At 47.4% G+C, this 20,672-nt stretch overlaps 1 protein-coding gene across 1 annotated transcript; it reads left to right on the forward strand.

The window, feature by feature from the left end:
- Window positions 1–1,307: 1,307 nt before the first annotated feature.
- On the forward strand, window positions 1,308–20,586 carry AHCY (adenosylhomocysteinase). Its single transcript, XM_036419776.2, has 10 exons — window positions 1,308–1,460; window positions 9,872–10,062; window positions 11,136–11,211; window positions 12,739–12,888; window positions 13,798–13,910; window positions 14,372–14,579; window positions 14,669–14,756; window positions 14,844–14,961; window positions 15,767–15,961; window positions 19,696–20,586. Exons 1-10 carry the CDS (start codon window positions 1,433–1,435, stop codon window positions 19,825–19,827), a joined length of 1,299 nt encoding a protein of 432 aa, XP_036275669.1. The 5' UTR covers window positions 1,308–1,432; the 3' UTR covers window positions 19,828–20,586.
- Window positions 20,587–20,672: the final 86 nt, after the last annotated feature.

Below are 20,672 nucleotides of genomic sequence, written 5' to 3' on the forward strand. Positions count from 1 at the left end.
CTGTCTCTCTTCCTCTATGAAATCAAAATAATAAAAAACATATTTAAAAATAATAAAATGAATGGATTATACAGCAATGAAAATAAATGAACCACAGCTTTCAAGATCTACACAAATGACTCTCAAAAGCAATATTGAGAGAGGAAAGCAAGTTGCAGAATAGATGTAGTATGATTTCATTTACAAAAAGACTAACCGGTCCCAGCAAGAATGTATTGTTTACCGATGGTCAAGACTCATTAAGAAAAGCAAATAAGCCCTAACCGGTTTGGCTCAGTGGATAGAGCATCGGACTGCAGACTGGAGGGTCCCAGGTTCGATTCCGGTCAAGGGCATGTACCTTGGTTGTGGGCACATCCCCAGTGGGGGGTGTGTAGGAAGCTGCTGATTGATGTTTCTAACTCTCTATCCCTCTCTGTAAAAACAACAATAAACCAATAAAATATACTTAAAAAATTAAATTAAATTAAAAGCAAATAAATGATTAAGACAAAATTCACTGTAACGATAATTCCAGGGCTGGGGGGAAGAGGCACGTGACTAGGAAGGGAAACAGGTGGCTCCTGGGGAAAGACTGTTTTATTCCATGAATCACCTGGAGATATGTGGTCACAACAGCCGTAAGCGTGGGTGAGATGGCCCAGGAAGATGGAGCAAAATAAGAGGAAAACGGAACATCAACACTTAAAGGCGCCAGTGAAGGAGGAAGTTGTTAAGGCCGGAAAAGGAACAGTTGGAGGAGAGTCAGCAAATTGGAAGCCACGGGCCCATTGGTGAGACAGGCTGAATCTGCTGGGTTCAGCCAGTACAGTGCGCTACCACTTATATCAAAGGTTTTAAACACAAAGAATTCTACTAAGTTATTTAATAATTTTTACATATGTGTTAAAAGTATAAAAATGCATACACACTTACCTAAACTTACCTAAGGAGAGTGTGGTCAGGTTAGGAGAGGGCGGAAGGTCTGGGGTTCTAAGTAACTGACCTAGTGCAAACTTTACTTATAATCTGTGAGGTAGATACCATCCCGCACATTGTACAGATGAGGAAACTGAGGCGCGGGGAAATGAACTGGTTGGAATTTCAGTCCCACTCGGCTTTGACATCGATTCCCCGGCTTAACGAAGCCAAGAGCAATCTCTCATTTGCCCTCAGGCCTCTCCCCAGCTCCTTTCGGACTCACAGGGGTTGAAACCTGTCCTCTGCTCAGGAGAGGCCCAAATGCACCCTAGTCCCGCCCCTGCGCACCGGGCCCCGCCCCCTTGGCTCAGCCCTAGCGAGAGCATGAATATGCAAATAAGGGGGAGATATTTAAAGGCGCCGGCGCCGGGAGCTGATCCCTTCCCGTGGTTGCCCGCCCCGTTCCGGTTCCCAGTACGTGGCCCGGCCCCTTTCGCCTGTGTCCATCACTCCGCACGGAGTTGCCGTTAGCATGACGGACAAACTGCCCTACAAAGTCGGTGAGTTCCAGGACACGAAGCAGGCCGCTTCTGCTCCTTGTCTGTTTGGGGGGGGGCAGGGGGACCTGTGCCGGCGACGGCTGGGGTGCCGACGCGAGGCGCTGAGGACCCCCTTGAATCGCTGGCTCCGCGCGTTCCTGGCCGCGCGAGGCCGCCTGGGGGTTGGAGTTCTCGCGCGACGGCGGGCGGGTTGTCCGGGGGTGGCCGCGGACTACGAGTTCCGGCATTCCCCGCGAGGCCCGGTGCTGCGGCGTGGACTGCGGAGCCTGCAACAGGAGGCACGTTTCGCCCCGAGCCCGCTGGGTCTGGCGGGAAGTGCGCACCTGGCCGTGGCCTGGGGGTGCTGGCACCTGCCAGGACCTCCGGTGGGAGGTCCAGATCCCGCTGCCGGAGCCGGGGCCAGCTCTTTGGCCAGCTGGGTGGTCCCGGACAAGTGCCGGCCCTTCTCTGAGCTCCCTGCAGGGAAGGCGAGGGAACTGGAGCCCCCCAATAGGCGTGGGAGGCGAGGCCCTGAGAGCGAGGCCAAGGTCGGCACTGTACCTTCACAGGGGACTTTGGGCTTGTTACTCAACCCCTGGGGTCACCCGCCTGGCCAACAGGGACAGTCCTGCAGAGAATCTCAAAGAAAAATTGTTTTTCAGAGGTTAGAACAATTCTTGCTGCCCTATGGATTGAAGATGATATACTGATAGTTTAAATATGTTGGGCGTTTACTAGGGGATTTTATCTTTATCCTAGATGAATTCATTTTATTCACACGGTTTTCACTTTCTCATTTTACAATGAGTGTACTAAGACACTTGAAATAAAGGGAGCCTGCCTTCTGACAGCTGGGAGACCAAGTGGAGCAGGATATGAACCCAGGCACTGTAGTCCTCTGAGCACACCTCACCACCGTATGTCAGAGAACATTTGAACAACTCATGTTCTTTGAAAAAAAACAGTACATGCTGGCTTGCCGTTTTTGAAGTAAATTTCAGGACACCATTAAACCTGGAGAGAGGCATCAACATTTCTGGAGCTTTTGCTGTGTATCTGCTGATTTGCATGTGTTTATAGAATAATCAAGAGGTGGGTTGGATCCCATTATAGTATACAGAGAAAACAACTGAGGCTGCAACAGAAAATGACTTGCAGAAATTCTGTGAAATAACAGTTGACCTTTGAACAACATGACTCCATTATATGTGGCTTTTTCCAATAAAGTTTGCCCTTCATGTCTCTAGATTTCACATCTGTGGTCTTTTCCATCAGTAGTTGGTTGAATCTGCTTATGTGGAGGGCCATATGCATTATTCTATCCCATTTAATTATTTTTATTTATTTTTAATATATTTTATTGATTTTTTTACAGAGAGGAAGGGAGAGAGATAGAAAGTTAGAAATATCAATGAGAGAGTAACATCGATCACCTGCCTCCTGAACACCCCCTACTGGGGATGTGCCAGCAACCAGGCAACCAAGGTATATGCCCTTGACCGGAATCAAACCTGGGATCCTTGAGTTTTCGGGCTGATGCTCTATCCACTGAGCCAAACCGTTTAGGACCCATTTAATTGTTTTTTAAAGGTTAAATTTTTTTTTTTTAAATATATTTTATTGATTTTTTACAGAGAGGAAGGGAGAGAAAATAGAGAGCCAGAAACGTCGATGAGAGAGAAACATCGACCAGCTGCTTCTTGCACACCTCCCACTGGGGATGTGCCCGCAACCAATGTACATGCCCTTGACCGGAATCGAACCCGGGACCCTTCAGTCCTCAGACTGACGCTCCACCGCTGAGCCAAACCAGCTTCGGCTAAAGGTTAAAAATTTTTGTTTGTTTTTTAGGGAGAGAGAAAAATTAATTTGTTGTTCCACTGATTTGTGCACTCATTGGTTGCTTCTGTACATGCCCTGACCAGGGATCGAACCCAAAACCTTGGTGTATAAGGAGCTCTCTGGGGAGGGCAGTTCTGGCAGTTCTATGCCATTTTCCATGAGGGACTGGAGCATCCATGGATTTTGGTATCCTCATGGGTGGGTCCTGGAACCAATCCCCTATGGATACCAAGGATGACTGAAGTTTTGGAGGGATTAAAAATTATATATTTGCCGAAACGCTCAGTGGTAGAGCGTCGGCCTGTGGACTGAAAGGTCCTGGGTTTGATTCCGGTCAAGGGCATGTACCTTGGTTGCAGGCGCATCCCCAGAGGGGGGTGTGCAAGAGGCAGCTGGTCGATATTTCTCTCTCATCGACGTTTCTAGCTCTCTCTCTCCCTTCCTCTCTGTAAAAAATCAGTAAAATATATTTTTTAAAAAGTTAAAAATTATATATTTTATTTATTTATATGTTATGATTTTAGGGGGAGGGAAGGCAGAGAAAGAGAAAGAAATTGCTTGCCTGCCTCCCACATGCAGGCTGACCAGGGATCAAACCTGGAACTTGGGCCTGTGCCCTGAGAATCAGCCTATGACCTTTTGGCGCACAGGATGATGTCCAGCCTATTGAGTCACACCAGACAGGGCCAGATTTAAAAAAACAAATTAATTGTTTGTTTTTTTGTTTTGTTTGTTTACTTTAACGCAAAATCTTTATTTGGAACTTGTGTGTTACTGAGCAGGTCAATCATCCTGAAATCATAAGTCTTCACATTATTCAGAGAAATACAAGAGCTCCTTCCTTGCACAGATTTTTTTTTTGAAGGCAAATTAAAATATATATATTTTTATTGATTTGAGAGAGAGAGAGAGAGAAACATCAATAATGATTAACTGCCTCCTGCCCATTCTCTACTAGGGATTGAGCCTATAACAAAGATAGGTTTTAATTGATTTTTAGAGAAGGGAAGGAAGAGAGATAGAGAGAGAGAAACATCTATCAGCTGCCTCCTGTACATCCCCTTACTGGGATCAAGCCTGCAGCCGGCATGTGGCCTGACCTGGAATTGGACTGGTGACCTCTTGGTTCATGGGCTGATGCTTAACCATTGAGCCACACGGGCTGGGCTTGCGTAGATTTTTGAGTGAGTGGGGTCATTGCCCCTAACCCTTGTGTTGTTCAAGGGTCAATTGTAGTAGCTTATCAGTAGTAGATTATGAAGTAATGGCCGGAGTAGATGTCCCCATTTTATGGGTGATGAAACTGAGGCCCAGAAAGGTTAAGTCAAGGTAACGATACTGACAGAGTTGGGTAGAGGCTTGTCATGCTATGGAGAGATCAGTGGGTCGAGGTTGAGGGCACTGGGTTTTGTGGGAAGAGATAAGGCGACATTTGGAAGTGAAGGAGCTTGGCTGGGATGGAGGGAGGAAGCCCCCATCGAGGAGAGCATATTGTGCTAGCCTTTGTCCATATGACATCTTTAATCCTCAGGACTCAGCAAGGTTGGGGATGATTATTCCCACTTTACAGATGGAGAAAGTGAGGCTCTGAGAGGATCTTGCTATTCCTCTTGGCTTGTCCTGGCCAAGAGGTGTCCCTGCAACTTCAAGTTCTCAGTTCCCGTAGGACCAAAAGCCTCAGAGCCTGGAGCACCAGACCTTCCTGTGCCTTTGGAGTTGAGGGAAAACTCGGGCTGGCACAGCTGCCATGAGGATGGTGGTGTTATTTTTAGCTAAGGGACAGGTGATAGAGTGGGTGGAGCTTAGCCGGCTAGGACAGAACCCATTGTTCATTACTGCTGGGCCTCAGGAGCCTTGAGAAGGCCTCTGGCGCTAGCTCTTTCTGGCCACCAGCCCCTCCTCTGCCACTGACTGGCTGTGGAACCTGGGCAAACCCCTTTCTGGGTCCTTTTCTCGTTGGTAGATGCTGGGAGTTGTACTGGGTTTAGATTTGTTTTTTGTTTTTTTTTTAATATATATTTTATTGATTTTTCACAGAGAGGAACGGAGAGAGAGTTAGAAACATCGATGAGAGAGAATCATCGATCAGCTGCCTCTTGCACACCCCCTACTGGGGATGTGCCCGCAACCAAGGTACATGCCCTTGCCCGGAATCGAACCCAGGACCTTTCAGTCCGCAGGCCGACGCTCTATCCACTGAGCCAAACCGGTCCCGGCTAGATTTGTTTCTTTTTTGCCACCCGTCTTGTGCCAGCTCCTTTCATTGACTTTCTCTCATTCAGTCCTAACAACAGATATGGTTGGTAAACATTTGCTGAACTCTTCTCTGTGCCAGGCCCTGCTTGGCACTGGACATACAAAGGTGACTCAAGGATGAGGTTGGGGCAGACATGCATACATTTAATGTATTGTCTCCATTTTGTAAGTGAGGAGTTCCGCCCACTTCTTTGTCTGCACTGCCACCACCCCAGTTCTGGTCACTCTCCTCACAGGTTTCCCTGGGTCTCTTGCTCCACATATACATTCAGCCATCAAAGGGGTCTTTTTTTTTTTTTTTTTTTTTAAATATATTTTTATTGATTTTTTTACAGAGAAGAAGAGAGAGGGATAGAGTTAGAAACATTGATGAGAGAGAAACATCGATCAGCTGCCTCTTGCACACCCCCTACTGGGGATGTGCCCACAACCAAGGTACATGCCCTTGACCGGAATCGAACCTGGGACCTTTCAATCCGCAGACCAATGCTCTATCCACTGAGCCAAACCGGTTTTGGCAAAGGGGGGTCTTTCCTTTTTAAAAAAGATTTTTATTGATTTCAGACAGAAAGGGGGAGAGAGAGAAACATCAATGATGAGAGAAAAATCATTGATTAGCTGCTGCTTCCTGCACGCCCCACAACCTGGTCATGTACTCTGACCCGGAATCAAACTGACCTCATTCATAGGTTGATGCTCACCATTGAGCCATGCTGACTGGGCCAAAGGGGTCTTTTCAAAAGATAAACTGGTCATGATACTTCCCCTTAAAACTCTAGTCTTGCCACCTTACTGGGAATAAGATCCTGATTTATCATACTCCCTCTACTAGAGTCATCCTGGTGCATTCCATCCCTCCAATAGAAATATACCAAGTTCTTTCCTGTTTCCAGGCTTTTGTTGAGCACCTACTGTTTTCCGGGTCTGTATCAGATGCTTGGGGAGGAACATGCAGGCTAAGAGAGCTCCTTGGGTTAAAGCCCTGAGGAGGGAATGTTCAGATTGTCTGAAGACCAACAGTAAGCAGATATATGTGGTTGAGAAGCTAGGGAGGGGAAGAACAAGGGTGGGCAATCAAGGGGGTAGGGCCCTCAGGCCACGTGAGAAGTTAGTATTTTATTAACGAAGTAGAGGCCCAGTGCACGGATTCATGCACACTGAAAGGAAATTAATTACAAGAACTATTTTAGAGGTAGGGAAGGGATTGTGGGAGGGCTTCAGGGATGTCTGGCCTGTCTTGCCCAGTCCTGATTGGCCAGATCCCAGCAGCAAGCTAACCTACCAGTCGGAGTGTCTGCCCCTTGATGGTTAGTGCATGTCATAGCAAATGGTCCAAAGATCGACACTTAGCATATTAGGCTTTTATATAGAGAAGATAAGGGGAAGCCATTGGAGGTTTATTTTTTACTTTAGCAGAAGAGTGGAGGTACTATAACTTAAATTTTATAAAGTATCTTGTAGCTTCTGTGGGGAGAATAGTAGACCAGTGCAGAGGCTTCTTCAGTGATCCAAGGTAGTAAGATATGGTTGGATTGCTTATATATTTGTGATTTTGAGCCAACAATATGCTGATAGGTTGGAAGAGAGTGAAAGTGGAAAAGAACCAAGAAAATTTTTGTAAGGAGTGGCTGTTTCCTAAAATGGGAAAATTGGAAAGGTAAGGAGACACGAGGGTTCAGCTTGACACATAATAGATCCAGTTGTGCATCTAAGTGGAGCTATTCAGCAGGCAATTGGATTGTAGGAGTCTCGTAATTGGGAGAAGTTGGGCTGGAGATAAATGCGTGGGAGTCACTGCTGCAGAGACTGTATTTAAAGGAAAAGGGAGAAGATGGAATCCTGAGGGCTTCCAAACATTAGTCACTTACAGGAATAGAAGCCAGAAAAGTAGTAAGGAAAACACAGGACTGTTATAGAAGCCAAACAAAGAAAGGGTTTCAGAAGGAAGGAGTAATTAGTGGGATCAGTGCTGCAGGAGAAGCGTGAACATAGATAATTGACTATCAGATGTGGGAATCAGGCTGGTCTTGAGAGACCTTGAGAAGGGCAGTATCCATGGAATTGAAGTCTCAAGGATGCCAGAGGACAGGGGATCAGGCTCCACAGAGCAGAGACAACTCATGTATTGTGTAACAAAAGAATGCCTCGTCTGTAGCTACACTTGAGGATTAGCGGATTCCGTGGAGGAAAAGTGGCCTCGTTCTGAATTTTCAGTGAATCGTGAAGTGAAGTCATTAGTTGAGAGTAAATCTACTAAGAAAATGTAATAGGATTGCTGGCCTGTTTCTTGAATTTGTGTCTTAGTAAATGAGACCTTTTAGTGTGGTTGGGGTTTTTCTCCCGCTGGTTTAGGTGGAGTGGAGGATTGGGTTTAACGATGGTGCAGTTTTGCCATGAGTTATCAGAGGTCAGAAGGGTAGGAAGGACAGCAGAATCTTAAAATGTGGGAGGAAGAAATTGAGAACTTGAAGGCAAACTATGAGGGGCAGTGGGAACTGGTAGGATTAATGCATTAGAGGCTCAGACCTGACTGGCTGCAGCCTTACTAGAGTTGGGGCTGTAGAGGGAGAAGACTGGAAAGATGGGACATAGTCACAGTCATTTGCTTGAAATCGGTATTTCCTGGGGGAGTATCATTGGTGATGGGCTGCCAAGGTGGCAGGGTGAGTAGGGGTAATGAGAGGGGGAGGGTGTGTGTGTTGAGGCCCAGTAGAAGGAATATTTCATCTTTGAATTGTACAGCAGGAAGCAGTCTGACGTAGTCAGTTTATTATTTGTTATTACCCCCTTGGGTAATTGACAGGATCTGAGCTTCCCTAAATATAATAATCACCAGCAGTCCCAGGCCCCATTCTAGATCTATTGAATCTGATTTTCCAAGAGAGGTTTATAAGCACGACAGATAACTTACAAGGGAAGGGACTACTGACCTTCGGAATGGGCTAGTGTGGCGTGGGTAGGGAGGGTGAGATGCTTAGAAAAATATTGAGATAGTGAGAGAGCTCATAATAGTATTCTTTTTTCCTGCCTGAGAATTTGGACAAATTTGAGACATTTGGGGTGACAGATAGAAGCCAAAATATAACTTTCATTACTAACATTGAAGCCAGAGGATGTAGATTAGCATTGAAGAACAAGGAGGTTCATGTGTACTTGTTAACTGAACCCCCAAATTCAGTTACATATCCATTACAGGCAAGGTGAGCCTGGTAGGTCTCGGTATAGAACATGCTTCCTGCAAGCAGGGTGGCTACTGTTTGCTTGCAAAAGGGAGAGCTGCGCCAGTTTAGTGTGGCTTAGTTCACTGGGCATCTTCCCGTGCACCGGAAGGTTGCCACTTTGATCCCAGTCAGTGCAGGAGGCAGCAACCAATGTTCTCTCTCACATCTGTTTCTCTCCCCCTCACTTTCTCTCTTTGTAAATATCAATAAAAATCTTTTTGTTTTAAATATTTAAAAAAAAAGAAAATACAAAAGGGAGAGCTGAACTGCACATGCCCAATTTATTCCTCCGAAGTTTACTAATCAGACAAGTCACTCCACCTCCCCTGGGGCAAAGAGCCAAAGTGTCACACAATGAATTCTCTCCAGGTGGAAACATCCGGCGGGGGGAGGAGAAGCCTTTTCATATCTTAAGGAAAATCCAAGAGCTGCCAAATCCAAGGTTTAATAGAATCATTTATGAATATGATGTTAGCAAGACTATTACTTGGAAGATAGACAGTCAACCAGGAGCTAAAATCTTTAGGGAAAGAGGAAGTTAGGTGGCAGCAGAAAAGGTAGTGGGAAGTATATATACATCTATATAGGCTGACAGCTGTTTTTCAAGGGGTCACTTACCTGTGTTATTTATACATACTTGTGCAATTCTTTGATTAAATGTACTCTCCCATGAGATTATAAATTGAAGTGCCGAAACCGGTTTGGCTCAGTAGATAGAGCGTCGGTCTGCAAACTGAAAGGCCCCAGGTTCGATTCCGGTCAAGGGCATGTACATTGGTTGCGGGCACATCCCCGTTAGGGGGTGTGCAAGAGGCAGCTGGTCGATGTTTCTCTCTCATCGATGTTTCTAGCTCTCTATCCCTCTCCCTTCCTCTCTGTAAAAAAACAATAAAAAAAAAATATATAAAAAAGATAAGTTGAAGTTAGGTAGGGACCATGCTTTTCTCTTTTGACTGCCTCAGCTCCATAAATTCTTATTGAGTGAGTGAGAGTCAGTGACCAGATTGCTCAGCCTAAAGTTTCAAGTCCACACGTGGATGAGTGACCAGTGGCGTGCTTCCTGGTTGGTGGGATGAACCACTCATGGGACTCCCATTCATTCTGCCTTTGCAGCTGACATCAGCCTGGCCGCCTGGGGACGCAAGGCCCTGGACATTGCGGAGAATGAGATGCCGGGCCTGATGCGCATGCGGGAGATGTACTCGGCTTCCAAGCCGCTGAAGGGTGCCCGCATCGCCGGCTGCCTGCACATGACCGTTGAGACAGCCGTTCTCATTGAGACCCTTGTTGCCCTGGGTGCTGAGGTAAGCTCTGCAGCTATTCTGTGTGAAGTGGGAAAACCAGTGTGGTTTGCCCCCTCAGGGCCCAGCTGGGGCAGCAGCCTTGTCACAGTGCCGTCATTTTTGTGGTGACTGGTGTGCATATTTTTTTCTGGCTGGGAAGATAGCATTCAATTGCCCTCAACTCACATCCTCCTGCCTAAGGAGCTCTGGTAGAAAAATTCAGCCCCAGTGTCCAGCTCTCATTGGCCCTCTTAGGGTCATGTGCCTGCCCTGGGCCAATCATGGCTGCCGGAAGGATGATGTGCTCTGATTGGTTCAGCCTGGGTCATATATACCTGATTGACAGCTCTTCTAACTTCTTTAGGAGTCTTGGAAGAAGATAGTGCTTCTCTAAAAGAGGGCAGGAGAGCAGCCCAAACAAACAGACTACATTAGACTCAGTCCTTGTATTTCTTTTAAACATTCACACTCTGATTTATAGCTTTAAATACTATCCACATGGTGATGACTCTCGGGTAAATGTACCAGTCTAGATTTTCCTCCACCTCCACCCTCAACTCAGCAGCTGATGTGCCATCTCCACTTGGAGATCTAATAGACATATAACAACCTCAACATATGCAAACAAACTCATGATTCTTGTGGGTCCTTCCCACAACCCTTCTACAGTCTTCTTCACATAAGCAGATGGAAATTCAGCCCTCCAGGTTTTCTTAGTTCAAGAACCTGGTATCATCCCTGACTCTACTTTGTCTCTCACTCCAACAACTAATTCTACAGCAAATCAGTTCAGCTCAGCCTTCAGAAGATACCTATTATCCCTTCCGCTGCTACTGTTCCACCTCTTGCTTGACCTCTTAACAGCTTCATCACTCCTCTCCTTGCTTTCTTGTGGAGCCCTTTCTCTTCCACAGAGTGCTGTTTTAAAATAAAAGTTAGGTCTTGCCAGGTCCACCACTCTATGGTCACGGAGCTGGCTGGGCCTAGATCATACAGTAAGCTTCTCACCTTCAGCTCCAGGGCTTTTTCCTGTCCCTGTCCAATGACCCTGGTGTTGCGGTGCCCACACAGCCCTCTCTTACTGGCCCTTCTAGGTGCAGTGGTCCAGCTGCAACATCTTCTCCACCCAGGACCACGCAGCAGCTGCCATTGCCAAGGCCGGCATTCCGGGTGAGTCCTGCTTGCTGCTGGGGGGTGTGGGAATGCATGAAGGGGCTCTTGCTTCTCCATGTTTCTTCCTGGCTCCTACAGTGACAGACTTCCCGCGGCTGTGGAGAGGAGTCATGGCCACACAATCCTAGCGTAGTGACCCATAAGAAAGCTCTTTTATTGTGTTGCCATCTAAAAGTCTATGGGAGATACTTAGTGTCCCAGCTTATCTTGTGATCAAGGACAGGATCTTGTGTTTGGGAACTACTTGGTATGGAGGAGGGGAAGTTCCTTAAAAAAAGGATCTGGAGGAAAAGGAAAAGAGAGGATGAAGGGCCTGGCCAGTATAGCTCAGTGGTTGAGCATCAACCCATGCACCAAGAAGGTTTGATTCCCTGTCAGGGCGCATGCCTGGGTTGTGGGCTTGATCCCCAGTGGGTGATGTGTAGGAGGCAGCTGATCGATGTCTTTCTCCTTTTTCTTTCCTCTCTCTAAAAATCATTAAAAACCTTTTTTTTTTTTTTTTTTTTTTAAAGGGATGGATGTGGGTCTGTTTCCAAAAAGAATCGGGAGGAATACTGGTCAGAAAAAGAGCTCTAGAGATTTAGTGCCTAGGTCTGTAGAAGGACCAAACACCAGAGGCAGAGCTTTCATAAGCTGCTGGAGAAATGGCATGTTCAGCCTCGGCCTGTGGAGGGGAGTGGTTAGCTCTGATGGTGATTACGTAGGACATTCATGAGCCTCAGGTGCGGGGGAGAGGGTCAGGAGGAGCCCTCCAGTGACTGACCAGGGCTGGATAGGCATGTCTCCCATTCCTCAGCCATGGTTGGGCTTCGTGGCCTTTTCTGGGAAATTCTTTGTCTTTAAGACTGTTGTCTGCCTCAGATAGAGAAACAGCCTGCCCTGCTTGGCCAGTGGTCTTTCCTCATAGGTGGTTCATGGGAGCCCCGCATATGTGTCTCAGTCATATCATCTGATAGGAGGAGCCTGGACTAGAGCTAATGGCTGGCACAGAAAAAGCACTATACGTAACTGCTGTTAGTAATTTTTTGGCCAGACTTTGCCTGGCACCACCCACCACAGAGTCTGCTGGGCCCTCAAGTCTTTTTAGAGCAGAACAATTCTTGGATCTTGCCTTGTGGGTCCACATGAACGTGGTTCCTTGCCTCTGCAGCACCTCGTCCCAGCACTGGTCATTATGTGTTGATGCCCCTATCCTTGGGGCCTAGACAGAAGGGAGTAGGAGAGTAAATAATTCATTCCACTTACCTGTATCTGGCCTCCTGCTCACTTAATTCATTTACAGATGAGGAAACTGAGGCTCAGAGAAGTGATTTACCCAGTCACACAGCTGGCAAGTGCAGAGCCAGGATTTGAACTCAAGTTTCTGTGGCTCCAAGTTGTGTTCTTAATTACCGCTGAGTTTTCAACGGGGCTGGGAGTGCTGGGCATGGGAATAGGAAGGAGATAGTTGTTGCTCTGCCCAGGAAGTTTGTTAGAGCAGGTTCCAGTGGGGAAGCAGACACTGATGTGCCATTCACCCTCCAGTGTATGCCTGGAAGGGTGAAACAGATGAGGAGTACCTGTGGTGCATTGAGCAAACTCTGTACTTCAAGGATGGGCCTCTCAACATGATTCTGGACGACGGCGGCGATCTCACCAACCTCATCCACACCAAGTATCCACAGCTCTTGTCGGGTGAGTAGGGTGGATGGGTGGGTGGGCTTGGTGCTTGCTGGCAACCTGGATGGTTAGGGTTAGGGTTAGGGTTAGGGCTAGGCTCCATCCTAACAGGCTCCATCCTAACCCTAACCCTAACCAGGTTAGGATGGAGCCTGCTTGCCCATATGAAAGCAGCAGGCTGGTAGGATTCCCAGCACCTCAAGCAGCAGATTCTGTGGAAGATGGGAGGATGGCAGGTTCCTGCAGGCGTGCTGGGGCCTGACCTGAATTCTGCCAGGGTGGCTGGGGGGAGGGGGCGGTCTGGCTGAGATGACCTAAGAGCAAGCATAAGCCAGGTCTGCGAATGAGTCAGATTTTTTAAAGCAGGGTAGAGAGGAAAGTGGGTTGAGGGAGGAAAGGACTGACTGACTCCAGAAAACAGAAAGAAGCCAGCCTGGTTGGTAGCTTAGCTTCCATCCCTGGGAGAGGGTGTATTAAAGGAGCGGCCAAAGCTCTAGTAAAGGCCAGATTTATGAGTGTGAATAGGTTAAGAGAAAAGAATTTAGCTTGATCCTGAGAGCAAATGGAAATAATTGGAGGGTTTTGAAAAGATTTCTCTGAAAATGTACATGTTCAAAACACCTGCTGTGTGGAGGATGGGTTGTGGCTGGGAGGCCAGGTGAATATGGTGGCAGGGACAAGGACAGTGCCAGTGGAATGGAGTGGCCTGGATGATTGGGTAGACTGTGATATCAGTCACAGAGGTGTGAACCCAGAGAGAGGAGTGGCTGGGGTGAGGGGGGACAAAGATGAAGAATTTGAGTGAGTTCATGTAATAGGCCCTTGAGCTTCATTCCAGAGCCACCCTCAAACACTCCCCCCCTCAGCCAACCCCTTAGGTAGCCCCTTCCTGGCCTGAGGCTTACCCCTTCCTTTCTTGTTCAGGTATCCGAGGCCTCTCCGAGGAGACCACAACCGGGGTCCACAACCTGTACAAGATGATGGCCAACGGGGTCCTGAAGGTTCCTGCCATCAACGTCAATGACTCCGTCACAAAGGTGAGCCTTGGGGCAGTGACAGTTCCAGCTGTTGGCTCCCAGTGCAGCTTGGGAATAGGCCCCTGAGGAAGGCTGCAGATAGGGACTTGAAGGCCTCATTTGAGGGGAGGGAGGAGACTGCAGACTGAGGGTAATGAGTGCATTAAAGAGGTGAGGAACTATACAGTGAGAGCTGGGCATCAGGAGCTTTAGAGTGAAGCAGATTCTTTGGGCAATCTCTTTTAGTAATTGATCCTGGAGAAGCCTTCTGGACCAGCAGAGAAAGGCTAGCAAGGTCTTAGGGCTGATTGCAGGGTAGCCCAGAGGGCAGAAAGCAGGGTGAGAAGCATATGAGGGCATTAGCTGGTGGAGAAAAGTCATGGATGATCAGCCCAAGGTCCATCAGGCCAAGATGCTGAGAGTGGGTCTGAGCCGTAGGGCCTTGCTTGCTCCCATTGCCCCCATACCCCCTCTCCTTTCAGAGCAAATTTGACAACCTCTATGGCTGCCGGGAGTCCCTCATAGATGGCATCAAGCGGGCCACAGACGTGATGATTGCGGGCAAGGTGGCGGTGGTAGCGGGATATGGCGACGTGGGCAAGGGTTGTGCCCAGGCCCTGAGGGGTTTTGGGGCCCGAGTCATCATCACCGAGATTGACCCCATCAATGCACTGCAGGCTGCCATGGAGGGTACGATAGGGCGAGGGTTGGCTGTCAGTCACTGGGGCCAGAGGAGAGGCAAGGCCACCTTGGATGACCCGTGGCCACTGTCTGCACAGGCTATGAGGTGACTACCATGGACGAGGCTTGTCAGGAGGGCAACATATTTGTCACCACCACAGGCTGTATCGACATCATCCTTGGCAGGTAGGGATCCTGGGGAGCGAGAGAAGGGGCTGGGTTGGGGCTGCTCTTCCTTCCTGATGGTCTCCCATGGATTTGGGCTTCCCTTAGGCACTTCGAGCAGATGAAGGATGACGCCATCGTATGTAACATTGGACACTTTGACGTGGAGATTGATGTCAAGTGGCTGAATGATAACGCTGTGGAGAAAGTGAACATCAAGCCCCAGGTGCGGAGCCCCAGCCCTTCCAACAGGGTCTCAGATGGAGGGCTGAGGGGGCAAGCTCATGGACTGGCCAGAGGAGGGCTGAGGAGGAAGCTCTGGCAACCTGGGCAACAGGATGGGAGGAACGGGGCCTGGTTTCAGAGCTACTTAAATCAGCATCTTGGAGTTCGGCATGGCACCCATTTTCCAAAGGTCCCACGATGATTCTGATGTGCAGCCAAGGTTTACCACCACTCCATTCAGCTTTTACTGAGTATGGTGATTAAGAACATGGGATCTGTCCTCAGACTGTCCACGCTCAAATTGCAGCTACTTATTAGTATGTGGCTCTGGGCAGTTTAACCCTTTGAACTTTAGTTTCTTTATCTGTGAAATGGGGATAATAGTAGTACTTAAATCATAGGGTGGTTATTAGTCGCATGTGTATATATATATACATACAGTTACATATTTATGTGTATGCTCTTAGTTCAGGGTACATGCCAATAAGAGTAATAATAACAACATTACCTAATACTTACTGAGTACTTAGTATGTGCCAAGCCATGTGTCAAGTGCTTTACATGTGTTAGTTCACTAAATTCTCACAGCAGATCTGTAAGGTGTGTAGCTCAGAGCTGCTTGATAAATATTGTCTATTACTATTAATTGAGTGTGCCATGGCTGTGCTAGAGGTTGTTCTAGGGTAGCCTAAGCCCTCACAGGTGCTGTTGGAGGCAGGCAGGCCTGCTGGGCAAGAGGGTAGGATGAGGCAAGGGTGGACATTAGGAGTGTTACCAGCCTTCACTGCTACTCTGACCACTTGCAGGTGGACCGCTACCGGCTGAAGAACGGGCGCCGAATCATCGTGCTGGCCGAGGGCCGGCTGGTCAACCTGGGCTGTGCGATGGGTCACCCCAGCTTCGTGATGAGCAACTCCTTCACCAACCAGGTGCTGGCGCAGATTGAACTGTGGACCCATCCAGACAAGTACCCCGTTGGGGTCCATTTCCTGCCCAAGAAGGTGGGTACCCACCTCCAACCCAGGCCAAGGGTCATACATCCAACCCTGGGCTCCCCACACAGGACTTGCCAGAGTTCACCTGAGAGGTCCACAGGGCAGAAAGCATTTTCTTCATTTGGCCGAGGAGGAAACTCAGGCCCAAAGTAGAGAATGACTCCCATTCTCTACTGGGTGATAAGGAGAGCATGGGCTTTATGGTGAGACCCACCCAGATTTGAGTCTAAGCCTTACCACTTAGCAGCTGTATAACTGGGGCAAGTTACCCAACTTCTTTGTGCTTCTATTTCCTCCTCTGTAAAATGAAGGTAATACTACTGCCGTTAAGGATTGTGAGGATTTCCTTATACCAGGGGTCACAAACCCATGTGCCCACAGGGATTGGGCAGGTAAAGAGTGAGTTGGGCTGGGTGGAGACTAACAGAGGAGCACACGCCCCAGTGAGGGGCCAGCTGTCATTAACCTGGAACCAGGCCATTGGACCAGGGCTCCTGACATTTTAAGAGAAGCCAGATGTTAAGATCTTTGTATGAAATATTCAATTTTTAAATATAGGCAACTTGTTAACAGTTTTTAAAAATAATCAGGTGGATCAACTTGGACATGTCTGTAAGCCAAAAATGCAGCCTGCAGACTGAAGGATTGTGGCTTTGGAATGCAATGATACCACTAACACTCTGAGTATATGTAGCATCTGACATGCTATGGGAGTGTGATCAGGGTAATCAGGACAAGGAGGTCTTCTCATATCAAACCCAATGCTTATCCTAACACCCTATGCAATGTACATACCCCCAAGGATCAGAATTGCTGTTTTAGTCCAGCCTCCCCCCCACCCCCCCCCCCGCAGTGTCATGGTTGAACTTGGCTTTGCCACTTAGCCTCTCTGGGCCTCAGTTTCCCTAAGAGTAACTCTTGCTCGTCTAGCATTTGATACTGAGGAAGCTTTGATGAAGTCTCCATACCATTTCTCCACCCCTTGAAAGGTTGGTTCTGCCAAGTGAAGTAGGAAGAGGCCTGGGGGTCCTCTAAGGCCTGGGGCGCCTGCCCCCAGAGCGTCTGCCTCCAGAGCCAGCCAGCTCCTCTCCACCTAGTCTTTCTTGGATACTTCCCTTGGATCAGATGTTTTTACCCTTAAGGGCCTTCATCTATGCAGCCTGCCAGATCCCAGCCTTGTTATGGGGTTTAAAAAGTGATTTGACCTCCATCTGATCCCAGTTGGAATAAATATGGTTGATGGTGAGAAATTGGACAGGCCGTAAAATGAGGTCAGGGTTAGAAGTAAAAAGTTAAAGATCTCATCTCCTATCCCAGCACATGGCCTTATCCTTACCTCCTTCATCACAGCCAAGAAATGGATGGAGGTCATCCTTGGCTTCATGCCTCACACACATGTGGTGTATGGACAAAGACAGAGAGAGCAGCCACCATTTATTAAGGTATCTACTTGCACCAAGAACTGTAGGATTGATCTTTGTGGTAGCCATGAGAGATACATCCTACAAATGAGGACTCTAAGGTTCAGAAAATGATTTGTTCCCACAGTTGTCAAGTATTGGGCCAGGAGTAGAATCCAGCTCTACTGTCTGTCCAAGTTAATATGACACACTGCCTTCTGGGTGTGGGTTGAAGGAGAAGGAAGAAGTGTATTCAGGGTTAGGTCAGGCCAAGTGAAGGAAGTAGTCAGGGTGTACTCTGAGAGTGAGACCTTCATTCTGCTTCCAGAATTAACATGGATTTGGAGCTGGGCTCTACTCATGCCTTGCCTACCTCTCTCCAGTTTCTTCTTCTGATAAATAAAAGAGTAAATACTGCCCTCCTTAAGGGAATTTGTGAGGCTCTAGTGAGACAATGGTTATGAAACCACTTGGACATGTAAAAGTTGTAGGGGCTGGGCTGTAGTCCAGGACTGTTGTGTCATCATGTGGTGGGACTTGGGGCATTAGGGATAGACAGGCCTTACCCAGAGCAGGAAGCTGAGAAAGTGACACTGCACACTGAGAGTTCACCTTTCTCTAAGGGCCCTTTTCAGACTTCCTTATGCATTTCAGCATTGGTCAGATTTAAAAATTGGCCTTATCTATTAACCCCAGCGTCTGTTTTCCTTAGTTTCTGTTCCACATCTTCAAAGATGCCTTGGAGGCCATAAGTTGAGATGTTTGAGATAAGTTTTGGGGTTTTAGAGCCAGATAGACTTGGGTTCAAATCCTAGCTCTATAAATAACTAGCCTTGTGACCTTGGGCAAGTCATTTCACCGTTCTGAGCCTCGATTTCTACATTTGTGAAAGGAGGATGGCAATTTTTTATTAGTCAAGATCCTTTGGTTGCACATGGTAGAAACCCTTTTTAAACTGGTGTATTATATATTGCTATGTAACAATTTAACCCCAAAACTTATGGTTTAAAACAGTAAACACTTATTATTTTAGTTTTTTTGTGGTTCAGGAATTGGAGAGCACCTTAGTGGGGTGTTTGATTTGAGGTCCTTCATGAGGTTGCAGTGCTATCTGAAGGCTAGATGGGCTGGAAGATCCACTTCACTGTTAGCAGGAGGTCTCAGTTCCTAGTCACATTGGAATCTCCATAGGGCCACTTAAGTGTCCTCAGGAGATGGCAGCTGGCTTTGCCCCAGAGGGTGGTCCAGGAGAGCAAAGGAAGAAGCTGCAGTGTCTTTTAGAACCTAGTCTCCAAGTCATATACCATCACTTCTGCTTTTTTCTATTACAAGTGAGTCACTCAAGGGTGAACAATTAGGCGCCACCTCCCGAAAGGAGTATTATGAATTTCTACAAAGAATTTAAGGACATACTTTAAAACAGCCACAACCAATTTAATCTAAAAAGAAACTGTTGGCTGAACAAAAAGTGGTGCAAAAGTAAGTTTACAGTTTTCCAAATGAAAAATAATACAATAGTAACTGATAATATAGAATTAACTCTCTTTTGTGTACTCACAACTATAAACCTACTTTTGTCCGACCCTGTATAAAGGAGGAGTCAAGATTCAGACAGTGGACCCGGGGATTCAGTATTATTAGAGCTCTGTGTTGACTTTTGTTTTTGTTTTTTTTAATATATTTTATTGATTTTATACAGAGAGGAAGGGAGAGAGAGAGTTAGAAACATCGATGAGAGAGAGTCATCAATCAGCTGCCTCTTGCACACTCCCTACTGGAGATATGCCCGCAACCAAGGTACATGCCCTTGACCGGAATCAAACCCGGGACCCTTCAGTCCCCAAGCCGACACTCTATCCATTGAGCCAAACCGGTCCCGGCTGTGTTGACTTTTTTTTTTACATTCACTTCACTTGTCAATAGACTTACCACTAGCAAACTGAGACTGATACCCTCCCTGTTTAGAAATCCCATTGAAATTGGAGAGATCCTGTCTCTACCTGTTATGGAAATGTTTTGTCCTTAGGCAGATTCCAGAGAGGCATTTTGGTTAGCTACTTGGGTTGGTGGAAGGTGGGAAAGGAGATATAATTGATGGTCCCACCAGGTTACTTGGAGGGGAGAATGTGGCATGGTTCCCTCTTGAGGAAGGGGAGCTGGGCAATCAAAAACAACACACCCACTGAGTCTGTCTGAAGATAGGATGAGGTAATATGTGTAACGCCTGGCAGGCCATACGGTACCCCAACACAATAGTTCTTGCCTCCATTGGCAGCTGGATGCAGGTAAGAGGTTCCAGAGCATGGTACTGACTCCACGTCTTCCTGTGTTTCTCCCCAGTTGGATGAAGCAGTAGCTGAAGCCCACCTGCGAAAGCTGAATGTGAAACTGACCAAGCTGTCGGAGAAGCAGGCCCAGTATCTGGGCCTGCCCCGTGATGGCCCCTTCAAGGCCGATCACTACCGTTACTGAGAATCAGACTTGCCCTTTTGCCTTCTAGCTGCTGTCCTTGCCCAGGTCTCCTCTTCTCCTCAAGAGCAAATGGCACCAATTTTGAGAATGATTTGTTAATGTCCCCCATCGATTCCCTGGAGCTGGTCACTCAGTCTTTGGCCTCCGCTATATCCCTCATACTGTTCCTTGTGTGGGAGAGGGAATTGAGAAGCCCCTCCTCAAGCCCTGGTCACAGTGGGAGGTACATGGGAGATCCCACAGGGAACCATGGCTCAGGGGTTTTAGAGCTGCTCAGTCCTTCCTTAGGCTGGAAGTTGGAAGTGATGGCATAACACCTGTGCACTTTACTACCTAAGCCCTCACCTGCCCTATGGATGTTGTGCCCATATTCTTGATTGTCGGGTTCACTGCTTCCTCAGCCCATGTTAAATGAGAAGGAGCTATATCAATGGGTGGGGAGGAATTGTTCGGAGTTCAAATGCTCCTGAGAGCCTGGCTTAGTGCTGGGCATTCTCTTATACCTCAGAACAATGAGGTTGGTACTTTCAGCCCGTTTTACAGGGGTTATAAAATACACTGTTATGGGATAGCCGAGAAGGGACAGAGAAGTGACAGCCAGAGGTTGAGAGGGGCCAGAGGATCTTAAAAGCAGGCATAGATCTTCCACCACTTTGTAATGGTTCCTATCACAACCCTGGGTCAAAAAGATAAATTTTGTTTATGTTTATATAATGTTAGAGCAAGAAGGTAGATAAATAAAAATTTTGGTGCCTAAAATAATTTTGAGCCTTTATTACATAGATAAGCCACAGCCAACAATGTATGCCATGAGCAAGGGGTAATAATTGTGCTGATGAAGACAT

This window comes from Pipistrellus kuhlii, unplaced genomic scaffold (assembly GCF_014108245.1).
Source record: "Pipistrellus kuhlii isolate mPipKuh1 unplaced genomic scaffold, mPipKuh1.p scaffold_m20_p_6, whole genome shotgun sequence".
Taxonomy (NCBI): Eukaryota; Metazoa; Chordata; class Mammalia; order Chiroptera; family Vespertilionidae; genus Pipistrellus; species Pipistrellus kuhlii.

Coding starts and splice junctions, on each gene's coding strand:
- AHCY (XM_036419776.2), top strand. CDS start 1,433: ATGACGGACAAACTGCCCTACAAAGTCG. Junction 14,757..14,843: donor ATCGACATCATCCTTGGCAG/GTAGGGATCCTG, acceptor GGCTTCCCTTAG/GCACTTCGAGCAGATGAAGG. Junction 14,962..15,766: donor AAGTGAACATCAAGCCCCAG/GTGCGGAGCCCC, acceptor GACCACTTGCAG/GTGGACCGCTACCGGCTGAA.